The sequence below is a fragment of the Salmo salar genome, unplaced genomic scaffold (assembly GCF_905237065.1).
Source record: "Salmo salar unplaced genomic scaffold, Ssal_v3.1, whole genome shotgun sequence".
Lineage (NCBI taxonomy): Eukaryota > Metazoa > Chordata > Actinopteri > Salmoniformes > Salmonidae > Salmo > Salmo salar.
This window is the reverse complement of record NW_025550916.1, coordinates 102,501-120,000: the sequence shown is the minus strand read 5'-3', so window position 1 is coordinate 120,000 and position 17,500 is coordinate 102,501. Positions and strand designations below refer to the sequence as shown.

The 17,500-nt window shown below is 46.2% G+C and overlaps 1 protein-coding gene across 1 annotated transcript in view; it reads left to right on the top strand.

The window, feature by feature from the left end:
- Positions 1-17,500, top strand: part of LOC106595867 (cGMP-specific 3',5'-cyclic phosphodiesterase) — a 43,677-nt gene that overhangs the window by 19,157 nt on the left and 7,020 nt on the right. Inside the window, exons 8-11 of the mRNA XM_045713996.1 lie at positions 218-318; positions 14,368-14,442; positions 15,701-15,764; positions 15,844-15,918. Of these exons, the coding sequence (XP_045569952.1) occupies positions 218-318; positions 14,368-14,442; positions 15,701-15,764; positions 15,844-15,918 (315 nt within the window). The remainder of the gene's footprint in view (positions 1-217; positions 319-14,367; positions 14,443-15,700; positions 15,765-15,843; positions 15,919-17,500) is intronic.

The following is a 17,500-nucleotide window of genomic DNA, read 5'->3' as shown; positions in this document are numbered from 1 at the left end:
GTCTCTGTCTCTTCTCTCTCTCTCTCTCTGTCTCTCTCTCTCTCTCTCTGTGTCTCTGTGTCTCTGTCTCTTCTCTCTCTCTCTTCTCTCTCTCTCTCTCTCTCTCTGTCTCTGTGTCTCTGTGTCTCTGTGTCTCTGTCTCTTCTCTCTCTCTCTCTTCTCTCTCTCTCTCTCTCCCTCTGTCTCTCTCTCTCTGTCTCTGTCTCTCTCCCCCCAGGGCAGTCAGATCCTCAGTGGTCTGTGTCCTGATGACTACAGGACAGTGTTACCCATGATAGAGAAAGCCATCCTGGCCACGGACCTGGCTGTCTATATGGAGTATGTATACTTTACTATATATCTACTTATATGTTGTCTATATAGAGTATGTATACTTTACTATATATCTACTTATATGTTGACTATATAGAGTATGTATACTTTACTATATGTTGGGCGACAGGTAGCCTAGCGACAGGTAGCCTAGCGACAGGTAGCCTAGCGACAGGTAGCCTAGCGACAGGTAGCCTAGCGACAGGTGACAGGTAGCCTAGCCACAGGTAGCCTAGCCACAGGTAGCCTAGCCACAGGTAGCCTAGCCACAGGTAGCCTAGCGACAGGTAGCCTAGTGGTTAGAGCGTTGGGCCAGTAACCAAAAGGTTGCTGGATCGAATCCCCCCGAGCTGACAAGGTAAAAATATCTGTCGTTCTGCCTCCTGAACAAGGCAGTTAAACCCCACTGTTCCCCCGGTAACACCGTCATTGTAAATAAGAATTTCTTCATAACTGACTTGCCTAGTTAAATAAAGGTATACATATATATATATATATACACACGACCGTGCAAAAGTTTGGGTCACTTAGAAATGTCCTTGTTTTCCATGAAAACATACATGAACTGAGTTGCAAAATGAATAGGAAATATAGACAAGACGTTAACAAGGTTATAAATAATGATTTTTTTAACTGAAATAATAATTGTGTCCTTCAAACTTTGCTTTCTGTCAAAGAATCCTCCATTTGCAGCGATTTACAGCCTTTGCAGACCCTTTGGCATTCTAGTTGTCAATTTGTTGAGGTAATCTAAAGAGATTTCACCCCAATGCTTCCTGAAGCACCTCCCACAAGTTGGATTGGCTTGATGGGCATTTCTTACGTACCATACGGTCAAGCTGCTCCCACAACAGCTCAATAGGGTTGAGATCCGGTGACGGTGCTGGCCACTTCATTATAGACCAGAATACCAGCTGACTGCTTCTTCCCTAAATAGTTCTGGCATAGTTTGGAGCTGTGCTTTGGGTCGTTGTCCTGTTGTAGGAGCAAATTGGCTCCAATTTAAGCGCCGTCCACAGGGTATGGCATGGCGTTGCAAAATGGAGTGATAACCTTCCTTCTTCAAGATCCCTTTCACCCTGTACAAATCTCCCACTTTACCACCACCAAAACACCCCCAGACCATCACATTGCCTCCACCATGCTTCACAGATGGCGTCAAACACTCCTCCAGCATCTTTTCAATTTGTTCTGCGTCTCACGAATGTTCTTCTTTGTGATCCGAACACCTCAAACTTAGATTCGTCTGTCCATAACACTTTTTTTCCCCCAATCTTCCTCTGTCCAGCATCTGTGTTCTTTTGCCCATCTTAATCTTTTATTTTTATTGGCCAGTCTGAGTTATGGCTTTTTCTATTGCAACTCTGCCTAGAAGGTCAGAATCCCGGAGTCGCCTCTTCACTGTTGACATTGAGACTGGTGTTTTGTGGGTAATATTTAATGAAGCTGCCAGTTGAGGACTTGTGAGGCGTCTGTTTTCTCAAACTAGACACTCTAATGTACTTGTCCTCTTGCTCAGTTGTGCACCGGGGCCTCCCACTCCTCTTTCTGTTCTGGTTAGAGCCAGTTTGTGCTGTTCTGTGAAGGGACTAGTACACAGCGTTGTATGATATCTTCAGTTTATTGGTAATTTCTCGCATGGAATAGCCTTCATTTCTCAGAACAAGAATAGACTGACGAGTTTCAGAAGAAAGTTATTTGTTTCTGGCCATTTTGAGCCTGTAATCGAACCCACAAATGCTGCTGCTCCAGATACTCAACTAGTCTAAAGAAGGTCAGTTTTATTGCTTCTTTAATCAGTACAACAGTGTTTCAGCTGTGCTAACATAATTGCAAAAGGGTTTTCTAATGATCAATTAGCCTTTTAAAATGATAAACTTGGATTAGCGAACACAACGTGCCATTGGAACACAGGAGTGATGGTTGCTGATAATGGGCCTCTGTAGATATTCCATTAAAAATCAGCCGTTTCCAGCTACAATAGTCATTTACAACATTAACAATGTCTACACTGTATTTCTGATCAATTTGATGTTATTTTAATAGACAAAATGTTTTGCTTTTCTTAAAAAAAAACACAGACATTTCTAAGTGACCCCCAACTTTTGAACTGTCGCATATATGTAGGGGTACAGGATAGATAATAGACAGTAACAGCAGTATACTGTAGGTAGGGGGTAAAGGATAGATAATAGACAGTAACAGCAGTATACTGTAGGTAGGGGTAAAGGATAGATAATAGACAGTAACAGCAGTATACTGCAGGTAGGGGGATAGATAATAGACAGTAACAGCAGTATACTGTAGGTAGGGGTACAGGATAGATAATAGACAGTAACAGCAGTATACTGTAGGTAGGGGTAAAGGATAGATAATAGACAGTAACAGCAGTATACTGTAGGTAGGGGTAAAGGATAGATAATAGACAGTATACTGTAGGTAGGGGTAAAGGATAGATAATAGACAGTAACAGCAGTATACTGTAGGTAGGGGTAAAGGATAGATAATAGACAGTAACAGCAGTATACTGTAGGTAGGGGTAAAGGATAGATAATAGACAGTAGCAGCAGTATACTGTAGGTAGGGGTAAAGGATAGATAATAGACAGTAACAGCAGTATACTGTAGGTAGGGGTAAAGGATAGATAATAGACAGTAACAGCAGTAGGTAGGGGTACAGGATAGATAATAGACAGTAACAGCAGTATACTGTAGGTAGGGGTAAAGGATAGATAATAGACAGTAACAGCAGTATACTGTAGGTAGGGGTAAAGGATAGATAATAGACAGTAACAGCAGTATACTGTAGGTAGGGGTAAAGGATAGATAATAGACAGTAACAGCAGTATACTGTAGGTAGGGGTAAAGGATAGATAATAGACAGTAGCAGCAGTATACTGTAGGTAGGGGTAAAGGATAGATAATAGACAGTAACAGCAGTATACTGTAGGTAGGGGTAAAGGATAGATAATAGACAGTAACAGCAGTATACTGTAGGTAGGGGTACAGGATAGATAATAGACAGTAACAGCAGTATACTGTAGGTAGGGGTAAAGGATAGATGATAGACAGTAACAGCAGTAGGTAGGGGTAAAGGATAGATAATAGACAGTAACAGCAGTAGGTAGGGGTAAAAAATAGATAATAGACAGTAACAGCAGTATACTGTAGGTAGGGGTAAAGGATAGATAATAGACAGTAACAGCAGTATACTGTAGGTAGGGGTAAAGGATAGATACTAGACAGTAACAGCAGTATACTGTAGGTAGGGGTAAAGGATAGATAATAGACAGTAACAGCAGTATACTGTAGGTAGGGGTAAAGGATAGATAATAGACAGTAACAGCAGTATACTGTAGGTAGGGGTAAAGGATAGATAATAGACAGTAACAGCAGTTTACTGTAGGTAGGGCTAAAGGATAGATAATAGACAGTAACAGCAGTAGGTAGGGGTAAAGGATAGATAATAGACAGTAACAGCAGTATACTGTAGGTAGGGGTAAAGGATAGATAATAGACAGTAACAGCAGTATACTGTAGGTAGGGGTAAAGGATAGATAATAGACAGTAACAGCAGTATACTGTAGGTAGGGGTAAAGGATAGATAATAGACAGTAACAGCAGTATACTGTAGGTAGGGGTAAAGGATAGATAATAGACAGTAACAGCAGTATACTGTAGGTAGGGGGATAGATAATAGACAGTAACAGCAGTATACTGTAGGTAGGGGTAAAGGATAGATAATAGACAGTAACAGCAGTTTACTGTAGGTAGGGGTAAAGGATAGATAATAGACAGTAGCAGCAGTATACTGTAGGTAGGGGTAAAGGATAGATAATAGACAGTAACAGCAGTTTACTGTAGGTAGGGGTAAAGGATAGATAATAGACAGTAACAGCAGTTTACTGTAGGTAGGGGTACAGGATAGATAATAGACAGTAACAGCAGTATACTGTAGGTAGGGGTAAAGGATAGATGATAGACAGTAACAGCAGTAGGTAGGGGTAAAAAATAGATAATAGACAGTAACAGCAGTAGGTAGGGGTAAAGGATAGATAATAGACAGTAACAGCAGTTTACTGTAGGTAGGGGTACAGGATAGATAATAGACAGTAACAGCAGTATACTGTAGGTAGGGGTAAAGGATAGATAATAGACAGTAACAGCAGTATACTGTAGGTAGGGGTAAAGGATAGATAATAGACAGTAACAGCAGTATACTGTAGGTAGGGGTAAAGGATAGATAATAGACAGTAACAGCAGTATACTGTAGGTAGGGGGTAAAGGATAGATAATAGACAGTAACAGCAGTATACTGTAGGTAGGGGGATAGATAATAGACAGTAACAGCAGTATACTGTAGGTAGGGGTAAAGGATAGATAATAGACAGTAACAGCAGTTTACTGTAGGTAGGGGTAAAGGATAGATAATAGACAGTAGCAGCAGTATACTGTAGGTAGGGGTAAAGGATAGATAATAGACAGTAACAGCAGTTTACTGTAGGTAGGGGTAAAGGATAGATAATAGACAGTAACAGCAGTTTACTGTAGGTAGGGGTACAGGATAGATAATAGACAGTAACAGCAGTATACTGTAGGTAGGGGTAAAGGATAGATAATAGACAGTAACAGCAGTATACTGTAGGTAGGGGTACAGGATAGATAATAGACAGTAACAGCAGTATACTGTAGGTAGGGGTAAAGGATAGATAATAGACAGTAACAGCAGTATACTGTAGGTAGGGGTAAAGGATAGATAATAGACAGTAACAGCAGTATACTGTAGGTAGGGGTAAAGGATAGATAATAGACAGTAACAGCAGTATACTGTAGCTGGGGTAAATGATAGATAATAGACAGTAACAGCAGTATACTGTAGGTAGGGGGATAGATAATAGACAGTAACAGCAGTATACTGTAGGTAGGGGTACAGGATAGATAATAGACAGTAACAGCAGTATACTGTAGGTAGGGGTAAAGGATAGATAATAGACAGTAACAGCAGTAGGTAGGGGTAAAGGATAGATGATAGACAGTATCAGCAGTAGGTAGGGGTAAAGGATAGTTAATAGACAGTAACAGCAGTAGGTAGGGGTAAAGGATAGATAATAGACAGTAACAGCAGTAGGTAGGGGTAAAGGATAGATAGTAGACAGTAACAGCAGTATACTGTAGGTAGGGCTAAAGGATAGATAATAGACAGTAACAGCAGTATACTGTAGGTAGGGGTAAAGGATAGATAATAGACAGTAACAGCAGTATGTAGGGGTAAAGGATAGATAATAGACAGTAACAGCAGTATACTGTAGGTAGGGGTAAAGGATAGATAATAGACAGTAACAGCAGTTTACTGTAGGTAGGGGTAAAGGATAGATAATAGCCAGTAACAGCAGTATACTGTAGGTAGGGGTAAAGGATAGATAATAGACAGTAACAGCAGTATACTGTAGGTAGGGGTAAAGGATAGATAATAGACAGTAACAGCAGTATACTGTAGGTAGGGGTAAAGGATAGATAATAGACAGTAACAGCAGTATACTGTAGGTAGGGGGTAAAGGATAGATAATAGACAGTAACAGCAGTATACTGTAGGTAGGGGTAAAGAATAGATAATAGACAGTAACAGCAGTATACTGTAGGTAGGGGTAAAGGATAGATAATAGACAGTAACAGCAGTATACTGTAGGTAGGGGTAAAGGATAGATAATAGACAGTAACAGCAGTATACTGTAGGTAGGGGTAAAGGATAGATAATAGACAGTAACAGCAGTATACTGTAGGTAGGGGTAAAGGATAGATAATAGACAGTAACAGCAGTATACTGTAGGTAGGGGTAAAGGATAGATAATAGCCAGTAACAGCAGTATACTGTTGGTAGGGGTAAAGGATAGATAATAGACAGTAACAGCAGTATACTGTAGGTAGGGGTAAAGGATAGATAATAGATAGTAACAGCAGTATACTGTAGGTAGGGGGTAAAGGATAGATAATAGACAGTAACAGCAGTATACTGTAGGTAGGGGTAAAGAATAGATAATAGACAGTAACAGCAGTATACTGTAGGTAGGGGTAAAGGATAGATAATAGACAGTAACAGCAGTATACTGTAGGTAGGGGTAAAGGATAGATAATAGACAGTAACAGCAGTATACTGTAGGTAGGGGGATAGATAATAGACAGTAACAGCAGTATACTGTAGGTAGGGGTACAGGATAGATAATAGACAGTAACAGCAGTATACTGTAGGTAGGGGTAAAGGATAGATAATAGACAGTAACAGCAGTATACTGTAGGTAGGGGTAAAGGATAGATAATAGACAGTAACAGCAGTAGGTAGGGGTAAAGGATAGATAATAGACAGTAACAGCAGTATACTGTAGGTAGGGGTAAAGGATAGATAATAGACAGTAACAGCAGTAGGTAGGGGTAAAGGATAGATAATAGACAGTAACAGCAGTATACTGTAGGTAGGGCTAAAGGATAGATAATAGCCAGTAACAGCAGTATACTGTAGGTAGGGGTAAAGGATAGATAATAGACAGTAACAGCAGTATACTGTAGGTAGGGGGATAGATAATAGACAGTAACAGCAGTATACTGTAGGTAGGGGTAAAGGATAGATAATAGACAGTAACAGCAGTATACTGTAGGTAGGGGTAAAGGATAGATAATAGACAGTAACAGCAGTAGGTAGGGGTAAAGGATAGATAATAGACAGTAACAGCAGTATACTGTAGGTAGGGGTAAAGGATAGATAATAGACAGTAACAGCAGTATACTGTAGGTAGGGGTAAAGGATAGATAATAGACAGTAGCAGCAGTATACTGTAGGTAGGGGTAAAGGATAGATAATAGCCAGTAACAGCAGTATACTGTTGGTAGGGGTAAAGGATAGATAATAGACAGTAACAGCAGTATACTGTAGGTAGGGGTAAAGGATAGATAATAGATAGTAACAGCAGTATACTGTAGGTAGGGGGTAAAGGATAGATAATAGACAGTAACAGCAGTATACTGTAGGTAGGGGTAAAGAATAGATAATAGACAGTAACAGCAGTATACTGTAGGTAGGGGTAAAGGATAGATAATAGACAGTAACAGCAGTATACTGTAGGTAGGGGTAAAGGATAGATAATAGACAGTAACAGCAGTATACTGTAGGTAGGGGGATAGATAATAGACAGTAACAGCAGTATACTGTAGGTAGGGGTACAGGATAGATAATAGACAGTAACAGCAGTATACTGTAGGTAGGGGTAAAGGATAGATAATAGACAGTAACAGCAGTAGTTAGGGGTAAAGGATAGATGATAGACAGTAACAGCAGTAGGTAGGGGTAAAGGATAGATAATAGACAGTAACAGCAGTATACTGTAGGTAGGGGTAAAGGATAGATAATAGACAGTAACAGCAGTAGGTAGGGGTAAAGGATAGATAATAGACAGTAACAGCAGTATACTGTAGGTAGGGGTAAAGGATAGATAATAGACAGTAACAGCAGTATACTGTAGGTAGGGGTAAAGGATAGATAATAGACAGTAACAGCAGTATACTGTAGGTAGGGCTAAAGGATAGATAATAGCCAGTAACAGCAGTATACTGTAGGTAGGGGTAAAGGATAGATAATAGACAGTAACAGCAGTATACTGTAGGTAGGGGGATAGATAATAGACAGTAACAGCAGTATACTGTAGGTAGGGGTAAAGGATAGATAATAGACAGTAACAGCAGTATACTGTAGGTAGGGGTAAAGGATAGATAATAGACAGTAACAGCAGTAGGTAGGGGTAAAGGATAGATAATAGACAGTAACAGCAGTATACTGTAGGTAGGGGTAAAGGATAGATAATAGACAGTAACAGCAGTATACTGTAGGTAGGGGTAAAGGATAGATAATAGACAGTAACAGCAGTATACTGTAGGTAGGGGTAAAGGATAGATAATAGACAGTAGCAGCAGTATACTGTAGGTAGGGGTGAAGGATAGATAATAGACAGTAACAGCAGTATGTGTGATGAGAGGGGTCAGTGCAGATTGTCTGGGTCGCTGTTTGGTTTACTAACTAACTGTTTAGCAGTTTTATGACCTGGGGGTAGAAGCCTGTCCAGGGTCCTGTTGCCGTGCTGTAGCAGAGAGAACCAGCCATGACTACGGTGGCCGGAGTCTATTTTTAGGGCCTTCCTCTGACACCGCCTGGTATAGAGGTGCTGGAGGGCAGGGAGCTCTGCCCCAGTTTACCATGTGATTAACCATCTCTGACACCACCTGGTATAGAGGTCCTGGAGGGCAGGGAGCTCTGCCCCAGTTTACCATGTGGTCATACATCTCTGACACCGCCTGGTATAGAGGTCCTGGAGGGCAGGGAGCTCTGCCACAGTTTACCATGTGTTTATACATCTCTGACACCGCCTGGTATAGAGGTCCTGGAGGGCAGGGAGCTCTGCTCCAGTTTACCATGTGATTATACATCTCTGACACCGCCTGGTATAGAGGTCCTGGATGGCAGGGAGCTCTGCCCCAGTTTACCATGTGATTATACATCTCTGACACCGCCTGGTATAGAGGTCCTGGAGGGCAGGGAGCTCTGCCCCAGTTTACCATGTGTTTATACATATCTGACACCACCTGGTATAGAGGTCCTGGAGGGCAGGGAGCTCTGGCCCAGTTTACCATGTGATTATACATCTCTGACACCGCCTGGTATAGAGGTCCTGGAGGGCAGGGAGCTCTGCCCCAGTTTACCATGTGATTAACCATCTCTGACACCGCCTGGTATAGAGGTCCTGGAGGGCAGGGAGCTCTGGCCCAGTTTACCATGTGATTATACCTCTCTGACACCGCCTGGTATAGAGGTCCTGGAGGGCAGGGAGCTCTGCCCCAGTTTACCATGTGGTCATACATCTCTGACACCGCCTGGTATAGAGGTCCTGGAGGGCAGGGAGCTCTGCCCCAGTTTACCATGTGGTCATACATCTCTGACACCGCCTGGTATAGAGGTCCTGGAAGGCAGGGAGCTCTGCCCCAGTTTACCATGTGGTCATACATCTCTGACACCGCCTGGTATAGAGGTCCTGGAGGGCAGGGAGCTCTGCCCCAGTTTACCATGTGATTATACATCTCTGACACCGCCTGGTATAGAGGTCCTGGAGGGCAGGGAGCTCTGCCCCAGTTTACCATGTGGTCATACATCTCTGACACCGCCTGGTATAGAGGTCCTGGAGGGCAGGGAGCTCTGCCCCAGTTTACCATGTGGTCATACATCTCTGACACCGCCTGGTATAGAGGTCCTGGAGGGCAGGGAGCTCTGCCCCAGTTTACCATGTGGTCATACATCTCTGACACCGCCTGGTATAGAGGTCCTGGAGGGCAGGGAGCTCTGCCCCAGTTTACCATGTGATTATACATCTCTGACACCGCCTGGTATAGAGGTCCTGGAGGGCAGGGAGCTCTGCCCCAGTTTACCATGTGATTATACATCTCTGACACCGCCTGGTATAGAGGTCCTGGAAGGCAGGGAGCTCTGCCCCAGTTTACCATGTGGTCATACATCTCTGACACCGCCTGGTATAGAGGTCCTGGAGGGCAGGGAGCTCTGCCCCAGTTTACCATGTGGTCATACATCTCTGACACCGCCTGGTATAGAGGTCCTGGAGGGCAGGGAGCTCTGCCCCAGTTTACCATGTGGTCATACATCTCTGACACCGCCTGGTATAGAGGTCCTGGAGGGCAGGGAGCTCTGCCCCAGTTTACCATGTGGTCATACATCTCTGACACCGCCTGGTATAGAGGTCCTGGAGGGCAGGGAGCTCTGCCCCAGTTTACCATGTGGTCATACATCTCTGACACCGCCTGGTATAGAGGTCCTGGAGGGCAGGGAGCTCTGCCCCAGTTTACCATGTGATTATACATCTCTGACACCGCCTGGTATAGAGGTCCTGGAGGGCAGGGAGCTCTGCCCCAGTTTACCATGTGATTATACATCTCTGACACCGCCTGGTATAGAGGTCCTGGAGGGCAGGGAGCTCTGCCCCAGTTTACCATGTGGTCATACATCTCTGACACCGCCTGGTATAGAGGTCCTGGAGGGCAGGGAGCTCTGCCCCAGTTTACCATGTGGTCATACATCTCTGACACCGCCTGGTATAGAGGTCCTGGAGGGCAGGGAGCTCTGCCCCAGTTTACCATGTGATTATACATCTCTGACACCGCCTGGTATAGAGGTCCTGGAGGGCAGGGAGCTCTGCCCCAGTTTACCATGTGGTCATACATCTCTGACACCGCCTGGTATAGAGGTCCTGGAGGGCAGGGAGCTCTGCCCCAGTTTACCATGTGGTCATACATCTCTGACACCGCCTGGTATAGAGGTCCTGGAGGGCAGGGAGCTCTGCCCCAGTTTACCATGTGATTATACATCTCTGACACCGCCTGGTATAGAGGTCCTGGAGGGCAGGGAGCTCTGCCCCAGTTTACCATGTGGTCATACATCTCTGACACCGCCTGGTATAGAGGTCCTGGAGGGCAGGGAGCTCTGCCCCAGTTTACCATGTGGTCATACATCTCTGACACCGCCTGGTATAGAGGTCCTGGAGGGCAGGGAGCTCTGCCCCAGTTTACCATGTGATTATACATCTCTGACACCGCCTGGTATAGAGGTCCTGGAGGGCAGGGAGCTCTGCCCCAGTTTACCATGTGATTATACATCTCTGACACCGCCTGGTATAGAGGTCCTGGAGGGCAGGGAGCTCTGCCCCAGTTTACCATGTGGTCATACATCTCTGACACCGCCTGGTATAGAGGTCCTGGAGGGCAGGGAGCTCTGCCCCAGTTTACCATGTGGTCATACATCTCTGACACCGCCTGGTATAGAGGTCCTGGAGGGCAGGGAGCTCTGCCCCAGTTTACCTTGTGATTATACATCTCTGACACCGCCTGGTATAGAGGTCCTGGAGGGCAGGGAGCTCTGCCCCAGTTTACCATGTGGTCATACATCTCTGACACCGCCTGGTATAGAGGTCCTGGAGGGCAGGGAGCTCTGCCCCAGTTTACCATGTGGTCATACATCTCTGACACCGCCTGGTATAGAGGTCCTGGAGGGCAGGGAGCTCTGCCCCAGTTTACCATGTGGTCATACATCTCTGACACCGCCTGGTATAGAGGTCCTGGAGGGCAGGGAGCTCTGCCCCAGTTTACCATGTGGTCATACATCTCTGACACCGCCTGGTATAGAGGTCCTGGAGGGCAGGGAGCTCTGCCCCAGTTTACCATGTGATTATACATCTCTGACACCGCCTGGTATAGAGGTCCTGGAGGGCAGGGAGCTCTGCCCCAGTTTACCATGTGATTATACATCTCTGACACCGCCTGGTATAGAGGTCCTGGAAGGCAGGGAGCTCTGCCCCAGTTTACCATGTGGTCATACATCTCTGACACCGCCTGGTATAGAGGTCCTGGAGGGCAGGGAGCTCTGCCCCAGTTTACCATGTGGTCATACATCTCTGACACCGCCTGGTATAGAGGTCCTGGAGGGCAGGGAGCTCTGCCCCAGTTTACCATGTGGTCATACATCTCTGACACCGCCTGGTATAGAGGTCCTGGAGGGCAGGGAGCTCTGCCCCAGTTTACCATGTGGTCATACATCTCTGACACCGCCTGGTATAGAGGTCCTGGAGGGCAGGGAGCTCTGCCCCAGTTTACCATGTGGTCATACATCTCTGACACCGCCTGGTATAGAGGTCCTGGAGGGCAGGGAGCTCTGCCCCAGTTTACCATGTGATTATACATCTCTGACACCGCCTGGTATAGAGGTCCTGGAGGGCAGGGAGCTCTGCCCCAGTTTACCATGTGATTATACATCTCTGACACCGCCTGGTATAGAGGTCCTGGAGGGCAGGGAGCTCTGCCCCAGTTTACCATGTGGTCATACATCTCTGACACCGCCTGGTATAGAGGTCCTGGAGGGCAGGGAGCTCTGCCCCAGTTTACCATGTGGTCATACATCTCTGACACCGCCTGGTATAGAGGTCCTGGAGGGCAGGGAGCTCTGCCCCAGTTTACCATGTGATTATACATCTCTGACACCGCCTGGTATAGAGGTCCTGGAGGGCAGGGAGCTCTGCCCCAGTTTACCATGTGGTCATACATCTCTGACACCGCCTGGTATAGAGGTCCTGGAGGGCAGGGAGCTCTGCCCCAGTTTACCATGTGGTCATACATCTCTGACACCGCCTGGTATAGAGGTCCTGGAGGGCAGGGAGCTCTGCCCCAGTTTACCATGTGATTATACATCTCTGACACCGCCTGGTATAGAGGTCCTGGAGGGCAGGGAGCTCTGCCCCAGTTTACCATGTGGTCATACATCTCTGACACCGCCTGGTATAGAGGTCCTGGAGGGCAGGGAGCTCTGCCCCAGTTTACCATGTGGTCATACATCTCTGACACCGCCTGGTATAGAGGTCCTGGAGGGCAGGGAGCTCTGCCCCAGTTTACCATGTGATTATACATCTCTGACACCGCCTGGTATAGAGGTCCTGGAGGGCAGGGAGCTCTGCCCCAGTTTACCATGTGATTATACATCTCTGACACCGCCTGGTATAGAGGTCCTGGAGGGCAGGGAGCTCTGCCCCAGTTTACCATGTGGTCATACATCTCTGACACCGCCTGGTATAGAGGTCCTGGAGGGCAGGGAGCTCTGCCCCAGTTTACCATGTGGTCATACATCTCTGACACCGCCTGGTATAGAGGTCCTGGAGGGCAGGGAGCTCTGCCCCAGTTTACCATGTGACTATACATCTCTGACACCGCCTGGTATAGAGGTCCTGGAGGGCAGGGAGCTCTGCCCCAGTTTACCATGTGGTCATACATCTCTGACACCGCCTGGTATAGAGGTCCTGGAGGGCAGGGAGCTCTGCCCCAGTTTACCATGTGGTCATACATCTCTGACACCGCCTGGTATAGAGGTCCTGGAGGGCAGGGAGCTCTGCCCCAGTTTACCATGTGATTATACATCTCTGACACCGCCTGGTATAGAGGTCCTGGAGGGCAGGGAGCTCTGCCCCAGTTTACCATGTGGTCATACATCTCTGACACCGCCTGGTATAGAGGTCCTGGAGGGCAGGGAGCTCTGCCCCAGTTTACCATGTGGTCATACATCTCTGACACCGCCTGGTATAGAGGTCCTGGAGGGCAGGGAGCTCTGCCCCAGTTTACCATGTGATTATACATCTCTGACACCGCCTGGTATAGAGGTCCTGGATGGCAGGGAGTTCTGCCCCAGTTTACCATGTGATTATACATCTCTGACACCGCCTGGTATAGAGGTCCTGGAGGGCAGGGAGCTCTGCCCCAGTTTACCATGTGGTCATACATCTCTGACACCGCCTGGTATAGAGGTCCTGGAGGGCAGGGAGCTCTGCCCCAGTTTACCATGTGATTATACATCTCTGACACCGCCTGGTATAGAGGTCCTGGAGGGCAGGGAGCTCTGCCCCAGTTTACCATGTGATAATACATCTCTGACACCGCCTGGTATAGAGGTCCTGGAAGGCAGGGAGCTCTGCCCCAGTGTACCATGTGGTCATACATCTCTGACACCGCCTGGTATAGAGGTCCTGGAGGGCAGGGAGCTCTGCCCCAGTGTACCATGTGGTCATACATCTCTGACACCGCCTGGTATAGAGGTCCTGGAGGGCAGGGAGCTCTGCCCCAGTTTACCATGTGATAATACATCTCTGACACCGCCTGGTATAGAGGTCCTGGAAGGCAGGGAGCTCTGCCCCAGTGTACCATGTGGTCATACATCTCTGACACCGCCTGGTATAGAGGTCCTGGAGGGCAGGGAGCTCTGCCCCAGTGTACCATGTGGTCATACATCTCTGACACCGCCTGGTATAGAGGTCCTGGATGGCAGGGGAGACTCTGTGGTAGCCTTACTCTCTCACTCTGTGTGTGTGTGTGTGTGTGTGTGTGTGTGTGTGTGTGTGTGTGTGTGTGTGTGTGTGTGTGTGTGTGTGTGTGTGTGTGTGTGTGTGTGTGTGTGCGCGCGTGTGCGTGTGTTCAGGAGGAGGGCAGAGTTCTTTGAACTGGGTCAGAGAGGAATGAGGTGGGAGGAGGACAGGCACAGAGACTTACTAAGGTGAGCACCCTAAACCCTACGTAGCGCACTACTTTAGACCAGAGCCCTATTCCCTATATAGTGCACTACTTTAGACCAGAGCCCTATTCCCTATATAGTGCACTACTATAGACCAGAGCCCTATTCCCTATATAGTGGTACTACTATAGACCAGAGCCCTATTCCCTATATAGTGGTACTACTATAGACCAGAGCCCTATTCCCTATATAGTGCACTACTTTAGACCAGAGCCCTATTCCCTATATAGTGCACTACTTTAGACCAGAGCCCTATTCCCTATATAGTGGCACTACTTTAGACCAGACCCTATTCCCTATATAGTGCACTACTTTAGACCAGAGCCCTATTCCCTATATAGTGGTACTACTATAGACCAGAGCCCTATTCCCTATATAGTGGCACTACTTTAGACCAGAGCCCTATTCCCTATATAGTGCACTACTTTAGACCAGAGCCCTATTCCCTATATAGTGCACTACTAGTGACCAGAGCCCTATTCCCTATATAGTACACTACTATAGACCAGAGCCCTATTCCCTATATAGTGGTACTACTATAGACCAGAGCCCTATTCCCTATATAGTGCACTACTATAGACCAGAGCCCTATTTCCTATATAGTGCACTACTATAGACCAGAGCCCCATTCCCTATATAGTGCACTACTGTAGACCAGAGCCCTATTCCCTATATAGTGCACTACTATAGACCAGAGCCCTATTCCCTATATAGTGGCACTACTTTAGACCAGAGCCCTATTCCCTATATAGTGGTACTACTATAGACCAGAGCCCTATTCCCTATATAGTGCACTACTATAGACCAGAGCCCTATTCCCTATATAGTGCACTACTATAGACCAGAGCCCTATTCCCTATATAGTGCACTACTATAGACCAGAGCCCTATTCCCTATATAGTGCACTACTTTAGACCAGAGCCCTATTCCCTATATAGTGGTACTACTATAGACCAGAGCCCTATTCCCTATATAGTGCACTACTATAGACCAGAGCCCTATTCCCTATATAGTACACTACTTTAGACCAGAGCCCTATTCCCTATATAGTGCACTAGTTTAGACCATCTGGTCGTGATCGCCTCTGATCCAGTGGCGTGTGTGTGTGTGTGTGTGTGTGTGTGTGTGTGTGTGTGTGTGTGTGTGTGTGTGTGTGTGTGTGTGTGTGTGTGTGTGTGTGTGTGTGTGTGTGTGTGTGTGTGTGTGTGTGTGTGTGTGTGTGTGTGTGTGTCTCCCGCAGGTCAATGCTGATGACAGCCAGCGATATTGCTGCCATTACAAAGCCTTGGCATATTCAGAAGAGGGTAACACACACACACACACACCACACACACACACACACACACACACACACACTTTATCCCTCATTCTATCCCTCCTCAGACAGCTAAGCTGGTGACATCTGAGTTTTTTGCCCAAGGAGACCGAGAGAAGGAAGAGTTCAACATCAAACCTGCTGTAAGTAGCTATCGCTGCCTGGAACTTAGTTCAACATCAAACCTGTTGTAAGTAGCTATCGCTGCCTGGAACTTAGTTCAACATCAAACCTGCTGTCAGTAGCTATCGCTGCCTGGAACTTAGTTCAACATCAAACCTGTTGTAAGTAGCTATCGCTGCCTGGAACTTAGTTCAACATTAAACCTGCTGTAAGTAGCTATCGCTGCCTGGAACTTAGTTCAACATCAAACCTGTTGTAAGTAGCTATCGCTGCCTGGAACTTAGTTCAACATCAAACCTGCTGTAAGTAGCTATCGCTGCCTGGAACTTAGTTCAACATTAAACCTGTTGTAAGTAGCTATCGCTGCCTGGAACTTAGTTCAACATCAAACCTGTTGTAAGTAGCTATCGCTGCATGGAACTTAGTTCAACATCAAACCTGTTGTCAGTAGCTATCGCTGCCTGGAACTTAGTTCAACATCAAACCTGTTGTAAGTAGCTATCGCTGCCTGGAACTTAGTTCAACATCAAACCTGCTGTAAGTAGCTATCGCTGCCTGGAACTTAGTTCAACATCAAACCTGTTGTCAGTAGCTATCGCTGCCTGGAACTTAGTTCAACATCAAACCTGCTGTAAGTAGCTATCGCTGCCTGGAACTTAGTTCAACATCAAACCTGTTGTCAGTAGCTATCGCTGCCTGGAACTTAGTTCAACATCAAACCTGCTGTAAGTAGCTATCGCTGCCTGGAACTTAGTTCAACATTAAACCTGTTGTAAGTAGCTATCGCTGCCTGGAACTTAGTTCAACATCAAACCTGTTGTAAGTAGCTATCGCTGCCTGGAACTTAGTTCAACATCAAACCTGCTGTAAGTAGCTATCGCTGCCTGGAACTTAGTTCAACATCAAACCTGTTGTCAGTAGCTATCGCTGCCTGGAACTTAGTTCAACATCAAACCTGCTGTAAGTAGCTATCGCTGCCTGGAACTTAGTTCAACATCAAACCTGTTGTCAGTAGCTATCGCTGCCTGGAACTTAGTTCAACATCAAACCTGCTGTAAGTAGCTATCGCTGCCTGGAACTTAGTTCAACATTAAACCTGTTGTAAGTAGCTATCGCTGCCTGGAACTTAGTTCAACATCAAACCTGTTGTAAGTAGCTATCGCTGCCTGGAACTTAGTTCAACATAAAACCTGTTGTAAGTAGCTATCGCTGCCTGGAACTTAGTTCAACATCAAACCTGTTGTAAGTAGCTATCGCTGCCTGGAACTTAGTTCAACATCAAACCTGCTGTAAGTAGCTATCGCTGCCTGGAACTTAGTTCAACATCAAACCTGTTTAACTCAGTTGACCTTTGACCTGCAGGACAACATGTTTAACTCAGTTGACCTTTGACCTGCAGGACAACATTTTTAACTCAGTTGACCCTTTGACCTGCAGGACAACATGTTTAACTCAGTTGACCTTTGACCTGCAGGACAACATGTTTCAACTCACTTGACCTTTGACCTGCAGGACAACATGTTTAAACTCATATTAATGTTTCAACTCAGTGTCAAACCTTTAATCTGACTCCTGCTGAACTTTGTTTGAGTAAGTAGCCCA